The sequence below is a fragment of the Astatotilapia calliptera genome, chromosome 11 (genome assembly GCF_964374335.1).
Source record: "Astatotilapia calliptera chromosome 11, fAstCal68.1, whole genome shotgun sequence".
NCBI classification, from domain to species: domain Eukaryota; kingdom Metazoa; phylum Chordata; class Actinopteri; order Cichliformes; family Cichlidae; genus Astatotilapia; species Astatotilapia calliptera.
The window spans coordinates 33,574,036-33,586,319 of record NC_137432.1 but is presented as its reverse complement, the minus strand read 5'-3'; the positions used below and the strand labels follow the sequence as shown (position 1 = coordinate 33,586,319).

Below are 12,284 nucleotides of genomic sequence, written 5' to 3'. Positions count from 1 at the left end.
TTATTCTTTATCTTTTTTGGTGGTTACGCAGGCTAACTGCTGATTAGCAGGTTGAATATAGTGCATTATCAAATAAACCACATGAAGATATCACTCTGCAAATAAGCGACAACCTATTATTTTCTCCCTACAGGACTATATTGATTTAAAGTGACTCAACACATTATCACCAGTTTCAATGAAAATCTTATTACCAAAGAAATCCAACCAGATATGAGTGAAACTCACACTTCTAAACTGGCCACAGAGGAAACCCATTTAAATCAAGTTAAAAGGTCAGACTCACTGTCCCGACACTGCTTAGTATAATGCTGATTCTTGATTTTTAGATGTTTGGAATATTTGTGTGTTGTGCCAACTAAATCTACATAACTGCATTTGTTGTGAGCTACTTCAGTTCAGATTGTTTGGGAAGAACTATGCTAAGGTCTTCATAAAGTCCAGTTGTCTCTCTTCCAGCTGGACTCTGTCATGCACGACAAGTCTGATGTGGTGAGTCCAAGGAAAGACTCTGACTGCTTGTCCAGAGAAGCTTTCCGTGAATAAGCAGCAGAGCGACTCCATACCGTTTATGGAAATTTAAATCTTGTACTTGGAGTAGTCCAAGTATTATGCAAACTCTGTTTATTCTGAGCTCACAGAACTCAGAATAAAGAAACACTGTTCACTTTTACTGAAAAATGCAAAACGCAGAGAATCAAACAGAAAGCTACTTTGCCTGTTTGGTCTCTGAACAGCTTTAAGGGAGCAGAGAGAAGAACCACATCCGCTACTGATTGGTTGTGTTATTGTCATTACAACAGAACTTCCCCCTCACCCCGTCCTTCATACAGGCCCAGGGTTTCTTTTCACCAAACAAGAGGAAATGGTTTTTCCATATGTGCTCTACATAGACTAACATCCCAAACTCTGTCTTTCTGACAAATATAATCATAGACATTTAAAGTGATTCTACAGTCTTTTAGATATAGTTTGTCAACATCGCTGTGAAATATGTACTCAGTATAAAATACTGCACTTTTCTTTTGTTGCATATTTCACAGCAGTTTCTTTAAACCAAAATAAAACCTTAGATGTGTAGCCATGAAAAATAATACTTTGCACAAATTATGAATTATGTGCCTTAGAAATCAGTCCTTGCTGTTATAACAGAAGTGAGTAAGATGTTGTTTAAATACCACTAGTTATAGATGCTATGTAACTTTAATAAAGTTAAATATTTGGGTAAAGTGAGCTTCCTGAATGTGTGTAGATATATTAGGTCAACTGATGACCTTCAAAATCAGTTGTGCATCTTTTGTGTCTCATTTTGTGGAGCAAATGTTGTACTAGAAGATACCAAGTATAGTGAGTTTAGTTACTCAACAAATGTGCATATGTACCAGAAACTTGTCCATTTATTTCATCCAGCCACCTTATGGTAGACTGTCCCAAACATGTAGCACAGGATCAGTGAGGATTAAACAGCAGGTAGCAGTGTTTCATACAGTTCATACAGGTGAGCTCTTACATTTGTTGAAACATTTTTATTTTATGGTTAGCAAAAAAACAAAACAAACTACACTACAGATTTTTATTTATTTATTAGACATTCTGGAGCAGTTATATTACTCTCTTTGTGGGTGCTACATATAAACTACATATGAAACACAACCGCTTTAATCTAAGCAACAATAAAAATACTTTTTATGTTACCACTTGTAGCATTCCTTAGATAAATTATTGCACAATGAACAGACTGCAAATACAATCAGATTACTCTTAAATCCTTCTTTGGAGTATTTTGCTATAGAGCAGCATGGTGAAGCTGTGCTATCCACATGTTTTAGGCCCTAATTTAATTAGTATCTTGAGCATCTCTGTCATAACTCCAGACAAACTATTGGGAAACCTCATCATTATGAATCTGTTGTGGCAGAGTCAAACTTTTACTTCATGTAACCCCACTGCGTAATCTGCGCGGTGGTCTAACCTATATGTTTCATGCAAATATGGACTGCATAGATTTGATCCAAAGTCTTGAAAAACAGCCCCAGCCCCCACCCCAGGGCGCTCTCCCTGCTCCGCCTCACCACCACCATCCTGGCCGAGAAGTTTTCCCTGTTTCTTCAGGAGACTTTCTCCTCCTCCATCCGTCCACCGCTTCGCTTCTTTTCACTCTTCATTTGAGCAACAAAGCACATCCGGCCATGTTCTTTGCACCTCTCCTGTTTGCCTCTTTGATGTCGCTCGCCGGTGTGTGCTCCGGAGGCTCGGACGCGCCCCGGGGTGTCGCGGTCGGCTTCGTCTTTGACCTGAAAGCGAAGTGCGAGCCGCCGTGCGAACACGCCGGAGTCTGCATCCGCAACAACACATGCTTCTGCTCCCGGGGCTACGAAGGAGAGACCTGCCAGTATGGTGACGTGACAAACCTTTTATCTGCGCGTAATTTCAAATTCTGATGATGGCACAGGGAAGACCTCGTGCCAAGCTCAGCTATGAATAAATGGTTTAATGTGCCACTTTATTTATTGACCCAGTTTATGACTAACTTATTTTGTTGCAAATTAATTTAAAGTGACGAAGACTTCTGAGAAAGAAGGTCAAAACTTTGAAGCCTATTAAAAAAACTGTGGTGGATAATTTTGCAGCCAACTGTGATCCCAAATGTAAAAATGGAGGAGTGTGTCTTCGCCCTGGAAAATGCAGATGTCCTCCTGGATTTGGAGGAAGATATTGTCACAAAGGTAAACGAGTTCATGGGAGCGGGACAGTTCTAATACATTAAGTGTATTAACACGTGTGTGCGTGTCATGATGACAGTTATTCTTTGCTTTTGGTGTATTTTCCTGCTCTATTCATTTGTATTCAGTTTACTATTATTCAGAATACTACACACAGTTTTCAGCTGTTGCTCACGTACTGCCTCATTTGTTTGTCTAAGTTCTCAAAACATTTTATGGATTAGATTTTTTTAAATGTGTTTTATTAAGTTTATGAATGCATAAGTCAATGCATTCCAACAGAATGGTGTGTAGTGAAGAATTTCCTGGGTGCTTTGGGGAGTTTATACCCAAATTAACTTAAATCTTTTGTGGTATGGTAAAAATATCTCATGAACAGTGTGTGTGTGTGCGTGTGTGTGTTTTGCAGTGACGTGCGATGGGGGATGTTGGAACGGAGGAGAATGCACCGCTGTCAACGGCGTGGCCAAGTGTATCTGCCCTTCAAGCTGGGCCGGATCAAAATGCCAGGAGGGTTCGTGGCTGTATCTAATTACCCAATTAACACAGGAGGTCAAAGGTGCCAAATGGAGCTGTTCATCAGCTGCAGACATTAGTGGATGTTTAAGGCTTTTTATGGCTCCAAGAAGCTGTCACCAAGGGAAGCAACAGTCAGTCTGACTTAGTGGATGAGGCAGACATGCAGGTGTAACAACTGGAGAGCTGTGGTGAAGTTTGTAATATTGGCAGAAAACTGCAGTTCAGTTTGAACTGGAAAAAAAAACCAGCAAAGATTGAAAAGCCAATTTTTTATATGTCTACCAAGATTTTTCTTCAAATGAAACTCAGACTTGACTTTTTAGTGATGAAAATCTGTTGTTAGACTGCTTCCACTAATGCATTCTCCATGTGAAATTAAGGATCTGTTGGACTAGCAATCCGTCTTCTGTGGTCTAGATGAAATATTCAGCCTTGCTGCTCTTCTAGGATTAAAGCTGTTTCATTCATTAGCTGACTCGATGACTTCCTACGCTCATTTTCCATATTTGCTAACATACACATTATACACATTGGGTCATTGGCACCGGGAGGGCTTAAATCTAATATGAACTCCTTCTCTTATATGCATGGCACTAATTTTACAAGTACACCATCAACATAAAACCACAATTAACTTAGCAACCAACACAACAGACCAATCACTTGCTAAACATAATGTCATAGGATAGTTACATATGTAGTTAAGCAGGAATCATAAAGGCCAGGATGATGCTTGAGCAAGTGAACCATATGCTGAAGTGCTGCAGGGACCTGCAAAGCTCGGTGGGGTTTGTAGATAATAATAGTGAAGGCCTGATCTCTGCCTGTCCACTCTTTACTGTCACCGTCCAATAAAGGCTGAAAATGCCTGAAAAACGTCACGTGCATGTACCAATGGTACATTACAGCCGCTACTGCCACTGTATGGTCTGACCAATGTCAAATTTTCACATTTGACTTTTGCCTGAATTAAATAAAAATATGTTCACATGTGTTCACAAAGCACAAACTTTTATTGTAAGTTTTTCTTTTTCATATTTCTGTTCCACGCTGAGCAAACCCCTCTATGGTTTGTTTCCCATGCAGCAATTTGTCCCCAGGGCTGCAGGAATGGAGGGCTGTGTGTGGCTCCAGGAATCTGCAGCTGCACGGAGGGATGGTTGGGTGGTGCCTGCCATATGGGTGAGTACACTGTTCCCAAAGACCGATAACGTTTTGCTGTGATGAGACTGGGTTAAATAATCGAGGAGTCTCAGATGTACGGAGTCGTGTTATGACCCCAATTCTGATGCTGGCCCTTCACTGGGAGCATTTATTCCTTATGATAAAGTCTTTTTCATTTCATCCAGTTCCGGTACTTTCTGCTCTCTTGACTACATTGCACCATTCTCACACCAGTGCATTTTACATACCCGATTTTTCTCTTTGCACCTTGGATTTGCTTTTCAGCTTAGTGTATTTCCAGATGTCACAACACTTCACACCTTTGAGACCAGCTGCTGGAGTTTATGATGCTAGAATTTACAAGCTCTTCACTCATTTCCCATTCCCCTGGTTTTACAAATAGTACCTGTGCTTTTGTTTTCTTTTGTCCGTAGCTGTATGCAGTCAGCCCTGCTTGCACGGAGGGAAGTGCGTTTCTCCCAACAAATGTCGCTGTCGACCTCCTTTCTCTGGACCTCGCTGCGAGGAGAGGAAAAAGTCCCACTAGTGCACCCAAGGATCAAACAATGTTGTGGGGGTGATTATGTTTTTATACTGGGACGTAGTTAGTTTTACAGCAACTGTGTGGAAAAGATGGATGTAGCCACTATGATGTCACCCTTAAAGTTAGTGAAGACCCATCTTGGGAGTTTTAGAAACAGGCTGGAAACACCATAAAACGTACCCTCTTTCTCACCTATTTTACTGTAAATGTGAATATAACTTGCAAATTTGACATCATGCTGTAGGCAATAAATCTTTTTATAGACTTATACACAGTCAGACCGTGGGATTTGTGGTCTCAGTGATCTCTTTTAAAAAGCAGCTAAGAAGTCATCTTTTCAAACTTCCCTTTGGGTATCATTTATGTCTTTATTTCTAGTGTTTTGTTGTGAAGCACTTTGTAATGTTTATCTTGAAAGTGCTATATATAAAAACAATTTTACTTTAACTTTTGCAACCAGTTGGCCCCTGCTGTTCATTAGAAATGAGGCTGGTTTAAGGTACATCAGCAGTGGTTTCACATTTCAGACAAAACGTTCATCCCTCTTTTTATATAAAGTGTACCGTTTTAGTTTGTTTTTATTTTATTTTTAAATATTGAATGTGTTTTATGTTGTATAAACACACAATATACTGTAATTTGTCATTAAATGAAGAAAAAATAGACATTGTTTTTATTATAGTACCACCGTGTAATGTGGAACAAAATATAGGGCTTAATATATAGTACAGAGAGCGTAGAAAACAAGCCCTATATACAACCTCAACACCAGCGTTGCTTTCATCCATATTTGCCAATAAATGTATAACAAACTCAAACAGGCCTGATCGGGCAATATATTAATGACAGCAAATAAAGAAAACAAAACAAATGCAACTTTTGTTAATATGCAACATATTCATATCAAAGCCTTCATTATGCTTACTCAAGAAGCAGGCTCAAGCTGTTTTTTCCCCCTCATAAGATAGAAAGAAACAGTGCAAATCTAAAATGTGTGATGGCAATAACCTCCACCACATTATTTTTCTTAACCAACTACTGTGTACGGCACACAGGCCTGCATAAAATACACTGTTAATACATTTAACAGATGGGTGTTACTTTGAGCCTTGAGGTAGTGATCTACACAGACAGGAAAAGACAAGTGCATATATCAAATCGCTCTGTTACAGTTCTAATGTGCACACAGCCACACATTACAGCACATGCCAGTATCCAAAGTCTCACTCATACACACCACAGGTTATGGTGCTTTCTTTGTTCTTTGTGGCTTCTTTAGTACATTCCCGATTTGTTTGCCATCATGCCTGTGATGCCTGTGAAGTACAAAAATTTTTTTTTTCATTTGTTTGGTGCCATTTTATTTGATGCAATGTCCCAAAATGTAGCCTGCAGCCCCCTAGTGGGCCAAGAAAGTACTGCATGTGCTCCATGGGGCTATTTGCAGTTAAAAAGTAAATTTGAAATAACCATAAAATACATATGATTAAATTTTTTTTTAAATTTTTCAAAAGTAATAAGAGGTTATAAAATAAAAGCAGTGTGTTAAATTCAAGGTTTTTCTGATGTATATTTGATCTGACTTTTTAAAAATATATCTTAACATTAGTAGAAAAAGACTGAATTGAATAGTGGTTATCAGCAGTCAGAAAGAATTAAACAGAGATTTTAAAAAAAAAAAAAAAAAGGAACAGAAGATAAAAAAAAATCAAAAAAATAAATACTGAGTTGTCCATTTTTTGAGATGCACAAAAGGTGCCTAATAGTTTTTTGGTGTGTCATTAATAGAGCTGGGCGATATGAGATTTTTTCATATCACGATATGTTTTTTTCATTTCAGGCGATAACGATATCTATCACGATATAAGCCAAATAACTATATTTGTAAGATTTAAATGTGCCGTTGCTCACAAGTAAAATGTGAAATAATCAGCAGCTTGTTTTTAAATATTTATTTCCCATAATAAGTTCAACAGGGTAGATGTACTTAAGGAACATGAGACTTTTTCAGATAAATAAAGGCAAATATTGCAAACTACACAAAAGGCAGCCGCTAAAGCGTTTAAGTTTCAAAATAGAACAAATGAAACAGACTAAATTGTCAATTCCACTTAGAAACAAAATATTAATTCTAAAAATAAATCTTAGCTTGTTTTACAGAAGAACAGACAAAACTGACTAACTTTTGTCAATATCAAATAAACTGAGAACTAAAAGGAAATTCTCAATCTCTCCTTGTTGTATAGCTGAGCTTTTCAAACAGTTTTAACAGTTACTTTAGTCTGACAAAAGCCGAATGACGAATTAGCGCTTCCAGTCAGAGACTGAGGCTACGTCCACACGTACACGGGTATTTTTGAAAACTGAGATTTTCCGTTTTCGTTTTAAAAAATAATCCCGTCCACACATAAAGGCAGAAATGAAGGAAAACGCTGCTATGAACATGCCAAAGCAGCAGGTGGCGCTAGATTCCTAACCGTGCAGAAATGTTGGCCAATCAGAAGTCTAGAAGCCTTGGTGGGAAAAAGTAAACAAAGCTGGGGCATAGAAGCAGAACCGAGTCGTATGTGTGGACGGACAGTAACTGTGTGTATATGTAAGCATTTAAACACTGCAGAGAGTAGAATTAACAGTATTGTAGAAATTCATTTCACCGAAACAATAACGTGGCGCACAGTGTGACGCATGCACCAGTTTATTGTATTTCCAGACTTGCTTTCGGCACATTTACAGTGCACGCTACTCTGTTTTTGTCAGACTTGAAATAGCCGAAATACCTTCACACTACGGAACTTCTATGGCTCTTCCGTTCGACAATCTCTCCGGCATTGGAACCATCATCTGTTTTCTCTTCGGTCACGCTCGGTTGATTTTTCTAGTCGGCACACTCATTTCCTCCATTATGCGCTGGCTCCATTACCCGCTGGCTGCTTCCCAAACAAACACACGTGCGGCTTGGCACTTGTGCTGTACGTAACAAGTCACGCGACGTGACGCTGCGGCTGTGATTGGTTCGGCTCTGCGCTACTGAATTTGGATTGGCTGACCTTTTTTTTTTTTTTTTTTTTTTAAGAGAACAAGAGCGGCGAGGTCTATCGCGATAGCTTAATTTCTCTATCGAGTAAAAGTTATATCGCGATACATATCGTTATCGTTCTATCGCCCAGCTCTAGTCATTAATATCACATTTCTCTTAAAGACACTATATATTTTTTGATTTATTTTTTAATAGCCTGAAATATTAAACAGAACTAAACATTTCAGTCATCTAGACCAACGATATTCATCTAATGAAGCTTTGTTCTATGACTCTATTGTAAATCTTATAAATCTATAAATCCTGGAGTTATCAGTGTTCTTTATGACTTTTCCCACCGGGATATGTTAACCATGACCCCATTTCTCACCTTTATTGCACAAGTCAGTCCGTTGTAACCTTTCCGACAGTGGCAGTAGTCAGGCAGCACACACCTGCCTCCGTTCAGACACCGCTGTTTACACACCGCTGGAGAGAAAGTCACAATTAAAACATTTGATCTATTATTGTTTTTCTTTTCATGGTCAATTCCTGTTAAACTCTACAATCAGAAAAGAGTCTTTTATTATAGTTCAGGCTGTCTGTTTGATTGTCATTTGGAAACACTTGAAACACATGATCAAAACAATTATCTGCAAAAAAGAACTTGAAGGAAAACCAACGATCATGTCTTCTACTTCATTATTTTAAACAAAGTGATCTCAGTCTGCAAACTCTCCAGGCCAGACTGCCTCTTGCCCTGTGACAGCTGGGATTAGGCTCTAACCTGCCCACGACCCTGAATGTGATAAGTGGAACGAAATGGATGGATGGATGGATGAATTTCAATCTGCATGAAAATGTCTGTTTTTCCTTTGCTTGAGTTCATCTCTCCAAGAAGTATCCTGTAATGTGGTACAGTAGTTTTTTGTGTATTTGTCCTGAGAGTTAAGGAGACAGCAGTTCTCCTTTTGGCAGAGGAACAGTTTAATTTGGTTCAGCAATAGTTCAGGAAAATTGGTTATAAAGTAGTCCTAGTTAAAGTATTTGGTATGTACCCTTTGCCAGATTTTACCTAAGAAAAAACTGAGCTGTTACTGAAGCTGTTAGTGATATTATTACATCTGAGGAACAGACTCACCTGTTTGACACTGAAGGCCTTCCCAGCCAGCGGGGCAGTGGCAGGTATTTGGTCCTACACACTCGCCACCATTTTTACACTTTTGTAGACACACAGCTAAAATAAGAACAGTGAGGGAGGCATGAACACCAAAGCAGCTTCTAAAAGGTTTTATCTCAGAAGCCCGACTGGACTGAACAGATAGGTAAAAGGTTAAAACCCAAAGTGCTGAGATTAGGCATTTGCAGGTCAGCCAGAAAAGATCTAGCCTCGCCTCTGTCAGTGCGCCCCAGGGCGGCTGTGGTTACACTGTAGCTTGCCATCACCAGTGTGTGAATGTGTGTGTGAATGGGTGGATGATTGTGTATAGTGTAAAGTGCTTTGGGGTCCTTAGGACCAAGTAAAGCGCTATACAAATACAGACCATTTACCATTTAGCTGTGCTACATTAAAACGAAAAAATAGGACTTTCTAGCCACTAAAATAATTTTTAAGAACCAAAAAATAAATAAATAAATAAATAATGTTTGCCTGGAAGCCTGAATTCAGGGCAGAAAAGCTAACACCTTTTGGTTTTTAAGTATCTCATCTTCCTTCATTTTATGTAGTTCTTGTTAAAAGTGGATGCCGTCTTGAGGGCAAGATGATTTAAAAGATTTGCATGAATAAAAGTCATGCATATGCATATTCATATGAATATTAAAATATAAATTGTGCACTGTTATTAGGAGACAATTTGTAAACTTTTTAGAGAATTTCTTACAACAACTACTGTGTATGACTTCTTGTTAGTTCTTGTGAGTGCTATTACCCAACCCCACCTAAACCTAAACCAAAGTATAAGAAATGAAGCTGATTGAATTACATGTTTTTTGGAGCTATAGCTGGTAATTTTTTATTTGTTGTGTATTTTATGTGTATCAAGACATCCATGCATCACTCACGTATGTTACACCTCTTCCCTCTCCATCCAGAAGCACAGGAGCAGGTGTTGGGTCCCACACACTTGCCTCTGTTCATGCACATAGGCTCACACACACCTGGAACAAATTAAAACCCAAATGTTTAAATTGTGAGCTGTTACTTTGAACAGTACTTCAACTATTTAGGCTGTGATATCACTTACTCTTTTGACACCTTTTTCCTGTGTAGCCTTCAGGGCAGGAGCACACGTTGTTTCTCATACATTGACCTCCATTCTTGCAAGGAGGATTGCAAACAGCTGAAAGACAGCAATATTAAACTGTGAGGAACCCAGAAAATGCACATTTCAATCAGACTGAAGCTTAGAGATTGGATTTTATAGCAACATTGATATGACTTAAAAGAGAGGAAATGCAACATTTAGGTGTGTTTTGTTGAAAAAGCATCACTTCACTTCTTTCAGGCATTCTCAACAGATGTTAGCTATTATGAAAGATAAACAGAGTCAAGAAACCTCAGTAAGCTGAATATGTTTGTAACTAGGGCACAGCCTGTTCACAGAGATTGCAACCCCAGTTACTTTCTACCATGGGGCAGCATTTTGCCAGTGGGTGTCCTAAATGTGTAAAATATGTATGCCGCTGTTTGAAATATTAGCAAAAATATGCTAATCATTGACTTAAATGATCTCACACTCTGCACAGTTCTCACTCCTGTCTGCAAGTTACTAGTAGATGCCATTAACATTACTTGCAATGTGCAGAGAAGAGAGACAAACCTACAGAGATTTCTGCAGTTTAATAAATGTATGCCAGTGAGTTTTGCTGTTTCAAACAGAAAGCAGCCTCAGGCTTTTGCTAGTTTTAATAAAAATGAAAGTCAGTCTATACAAATTGCTGGAAATATTTGACTATAATTCCTCATTGTATTAATCATTGTATGTATTCATCACAAGCTTACCAATTTGACACTGGGAGCCAAAGAAACCACTGGGACAGGCACATACGTTAGGCTTAACACAGGTTCCTCCATTCAGACAGACGGGTTTACAGAGAGCTGCAGGTGACGTAAGGTACAAAAAGCTTTATTAAGAGCCAACATATGTACTTTTAGATTTACAGTATAAATAAGAGAAAAGGTTCCTGCAGTACTGATATATTTTGAGTACTTATGTGCAAGTCAGATTGAGTTTTGTGCCACTTAATTATGCTGTCAGAATTAAACACTCTAACAGAAGGAAGCTGCAGTCTGAATGCATGCTTAGCTACAGGTCGTGTTTCTTGCCTGAGTTGCACGTCGGTCCGTACCAGCCAGGTTGGCATTTGCAGACATCGGGAGAAACGCACACGCCTCCATTTTCACAGTGCCTGTTACACACCACTGACAGACATAAATCATGTAGTGCAATCCTAGATTAAACCGACCCACTTAAACAAAAGGGGTACTGATCGATGCATTGTGGAGGTTTATGTAAAATGTAAAAACGATGCAAAAACACTTAAGTCACATCTCACTGATTTCACATCGTGGTCCCACGTAGCCGTAGGAGCAGGTACAGAGGTTTCTAGCCAGGCAGGTACCTCCATGCTGACAGGGCGGCTCACAGCTCGCTGAACACAAACAGTGACACTCCTCAGTGTTCTGCGAGCAATTCAAGTATGTAAGCAATGCAAACCAGTCGGCAGTTTTGACTGGTTTGACTATGACTCCAGGTTACCTTCCTCACAGGTGGGCCCTCCGTAGCCTGCAGGACATTTGCACACATTTGGTTTCACACACTTCCCCCGGTTTTTACAGTCAGGCCGGCAAATGGCTGGGATGAAAGGAAACTGTCAGCTTTAAAAAACACAACTAGACCCTGAGATATAAGAGCCAAATCCAGAGGCGAGTGTGATTTCATTAGCTCGCGCTCTGTTTCTCACCTATGTGGCAGCTGTATCCAGTGTAGCCGTCTTTGCAGGTACAAGTGTTTGGTAGAGTGCACTCCATGTTCTGCCCACACGGATACCTGCAAACAGCTGAAAACAAAGTACATTTATGAGTATGTTTCAGTACTCAAAAAGTTGCCCAATTGAGGATTCATTTCATCATTTCAGACCAAGACCACGCAGAGCTAACCAAAATCCACCATGACTATAAGGTACAATTGTGCGATAACATTAAATACTGAAGCACTTTGTGGTACAAAATATCACTTTTTCACCTTTACTGAAAAATGTATGCCCCTTGCAAAAGTTTTTTTTTGCAAGAGCCAAAGTTGCAAGAGCTTTTTCA

General features: G+C 39.2%; 2 protein-coding genes across 2 annotated transcripts in view; one reads left to right on the top strand and one right to left on the bottom strand.

Annotated features, from left to right (window-relative positions):
- The first annotated feature begins 1,976 nt into the window (after positions 1–1,976).
- On the top strand, positions 1,977–5,218 carry seraf (Schwann cell-specific EGF-like repeat autocrine factor). The gene is made up of 5 exons (XM_026184782.2): positions 1,977–2,397; positions 2,631–2,726; positions 3,133–3,237; positions 4,329–4,424; positions 4,841–5,218. The coding sequence occupies exons 1-5, from the start codon at positions 1,977–1,979 to the stop codon at positions 4,951–4,953; spliced, it is 831 nt and encodes a 276-aa protein (XP_026040567.1). The 3' UTR covers positions 4,954–5,218.
- The window catches only part of vwde (von Willebrand factor D and EGF domains), a 28,943-nt gene continuing 21,852 nt past the window's right edge, over positions 5,194–12,284 (bottom strand). Inside the window, exons 22-31 of the mRNA XM_026185511.2 lie at positions 11,933–12,028; positions 11,728–11,823; positions 11,525–11,620; positions 11,295–11,390; positions 10,971–11,066; positions 10,213–10,308; positions 10,031–10,126; positions 9,108–9,203; positions 8,358–8,455; positions 5,194–6,266 (exon numbers count right to left, since the gene is read on the bottom strand). Coding sequence (XP_026041296.2) covers positions 6,252–6,266; positions 8,358–8,455; positions 9,108–9,203; positions 10,031–10,126; positions 10,213–10,308; positions 10,971–11,066; positions 11,295–11,390; positions 11,525–11,620; positions 11,728–11,823; positions 11,933–12,028 — 881 coding nt within the window. The 3' untranslated portion in view covers positions 5,194–6,251. The remainder of the gene's footprint in view (positions 6,267–8,357; positions 8,456–9,107; positions 9,204–10,030; positions 10,127–10,212; positions 10,309–10,970; positions 11,067–11,294; positions 11,391–11,524; positions 11,621–11,727; positions 11,824–11,932; positions 12,029–12,284) is intronic.

Coding starts and splice junctions, on each gene's coding strand:
- seraf (XM_026184782.2), top strand. CDS start 1,977: ATGTTTCATGCAAATATGGACTGCATAGATTTGATCCAAAGTCTTGAA. Junction 2,398..2,630: donor AGGAGAGACCTGCCAGTATG/GTGACGTGACAA, acceptor ATAATTTTGCAG/CCAACTGTGATCCCAAATGT. Junction 2,727..3,132: donor AGGAAGATATTGTCACAAAG/GTAAACGAGTTC, acceptor TGTGTTTTGCAG/TGACGTGCGATGGGGGATGT.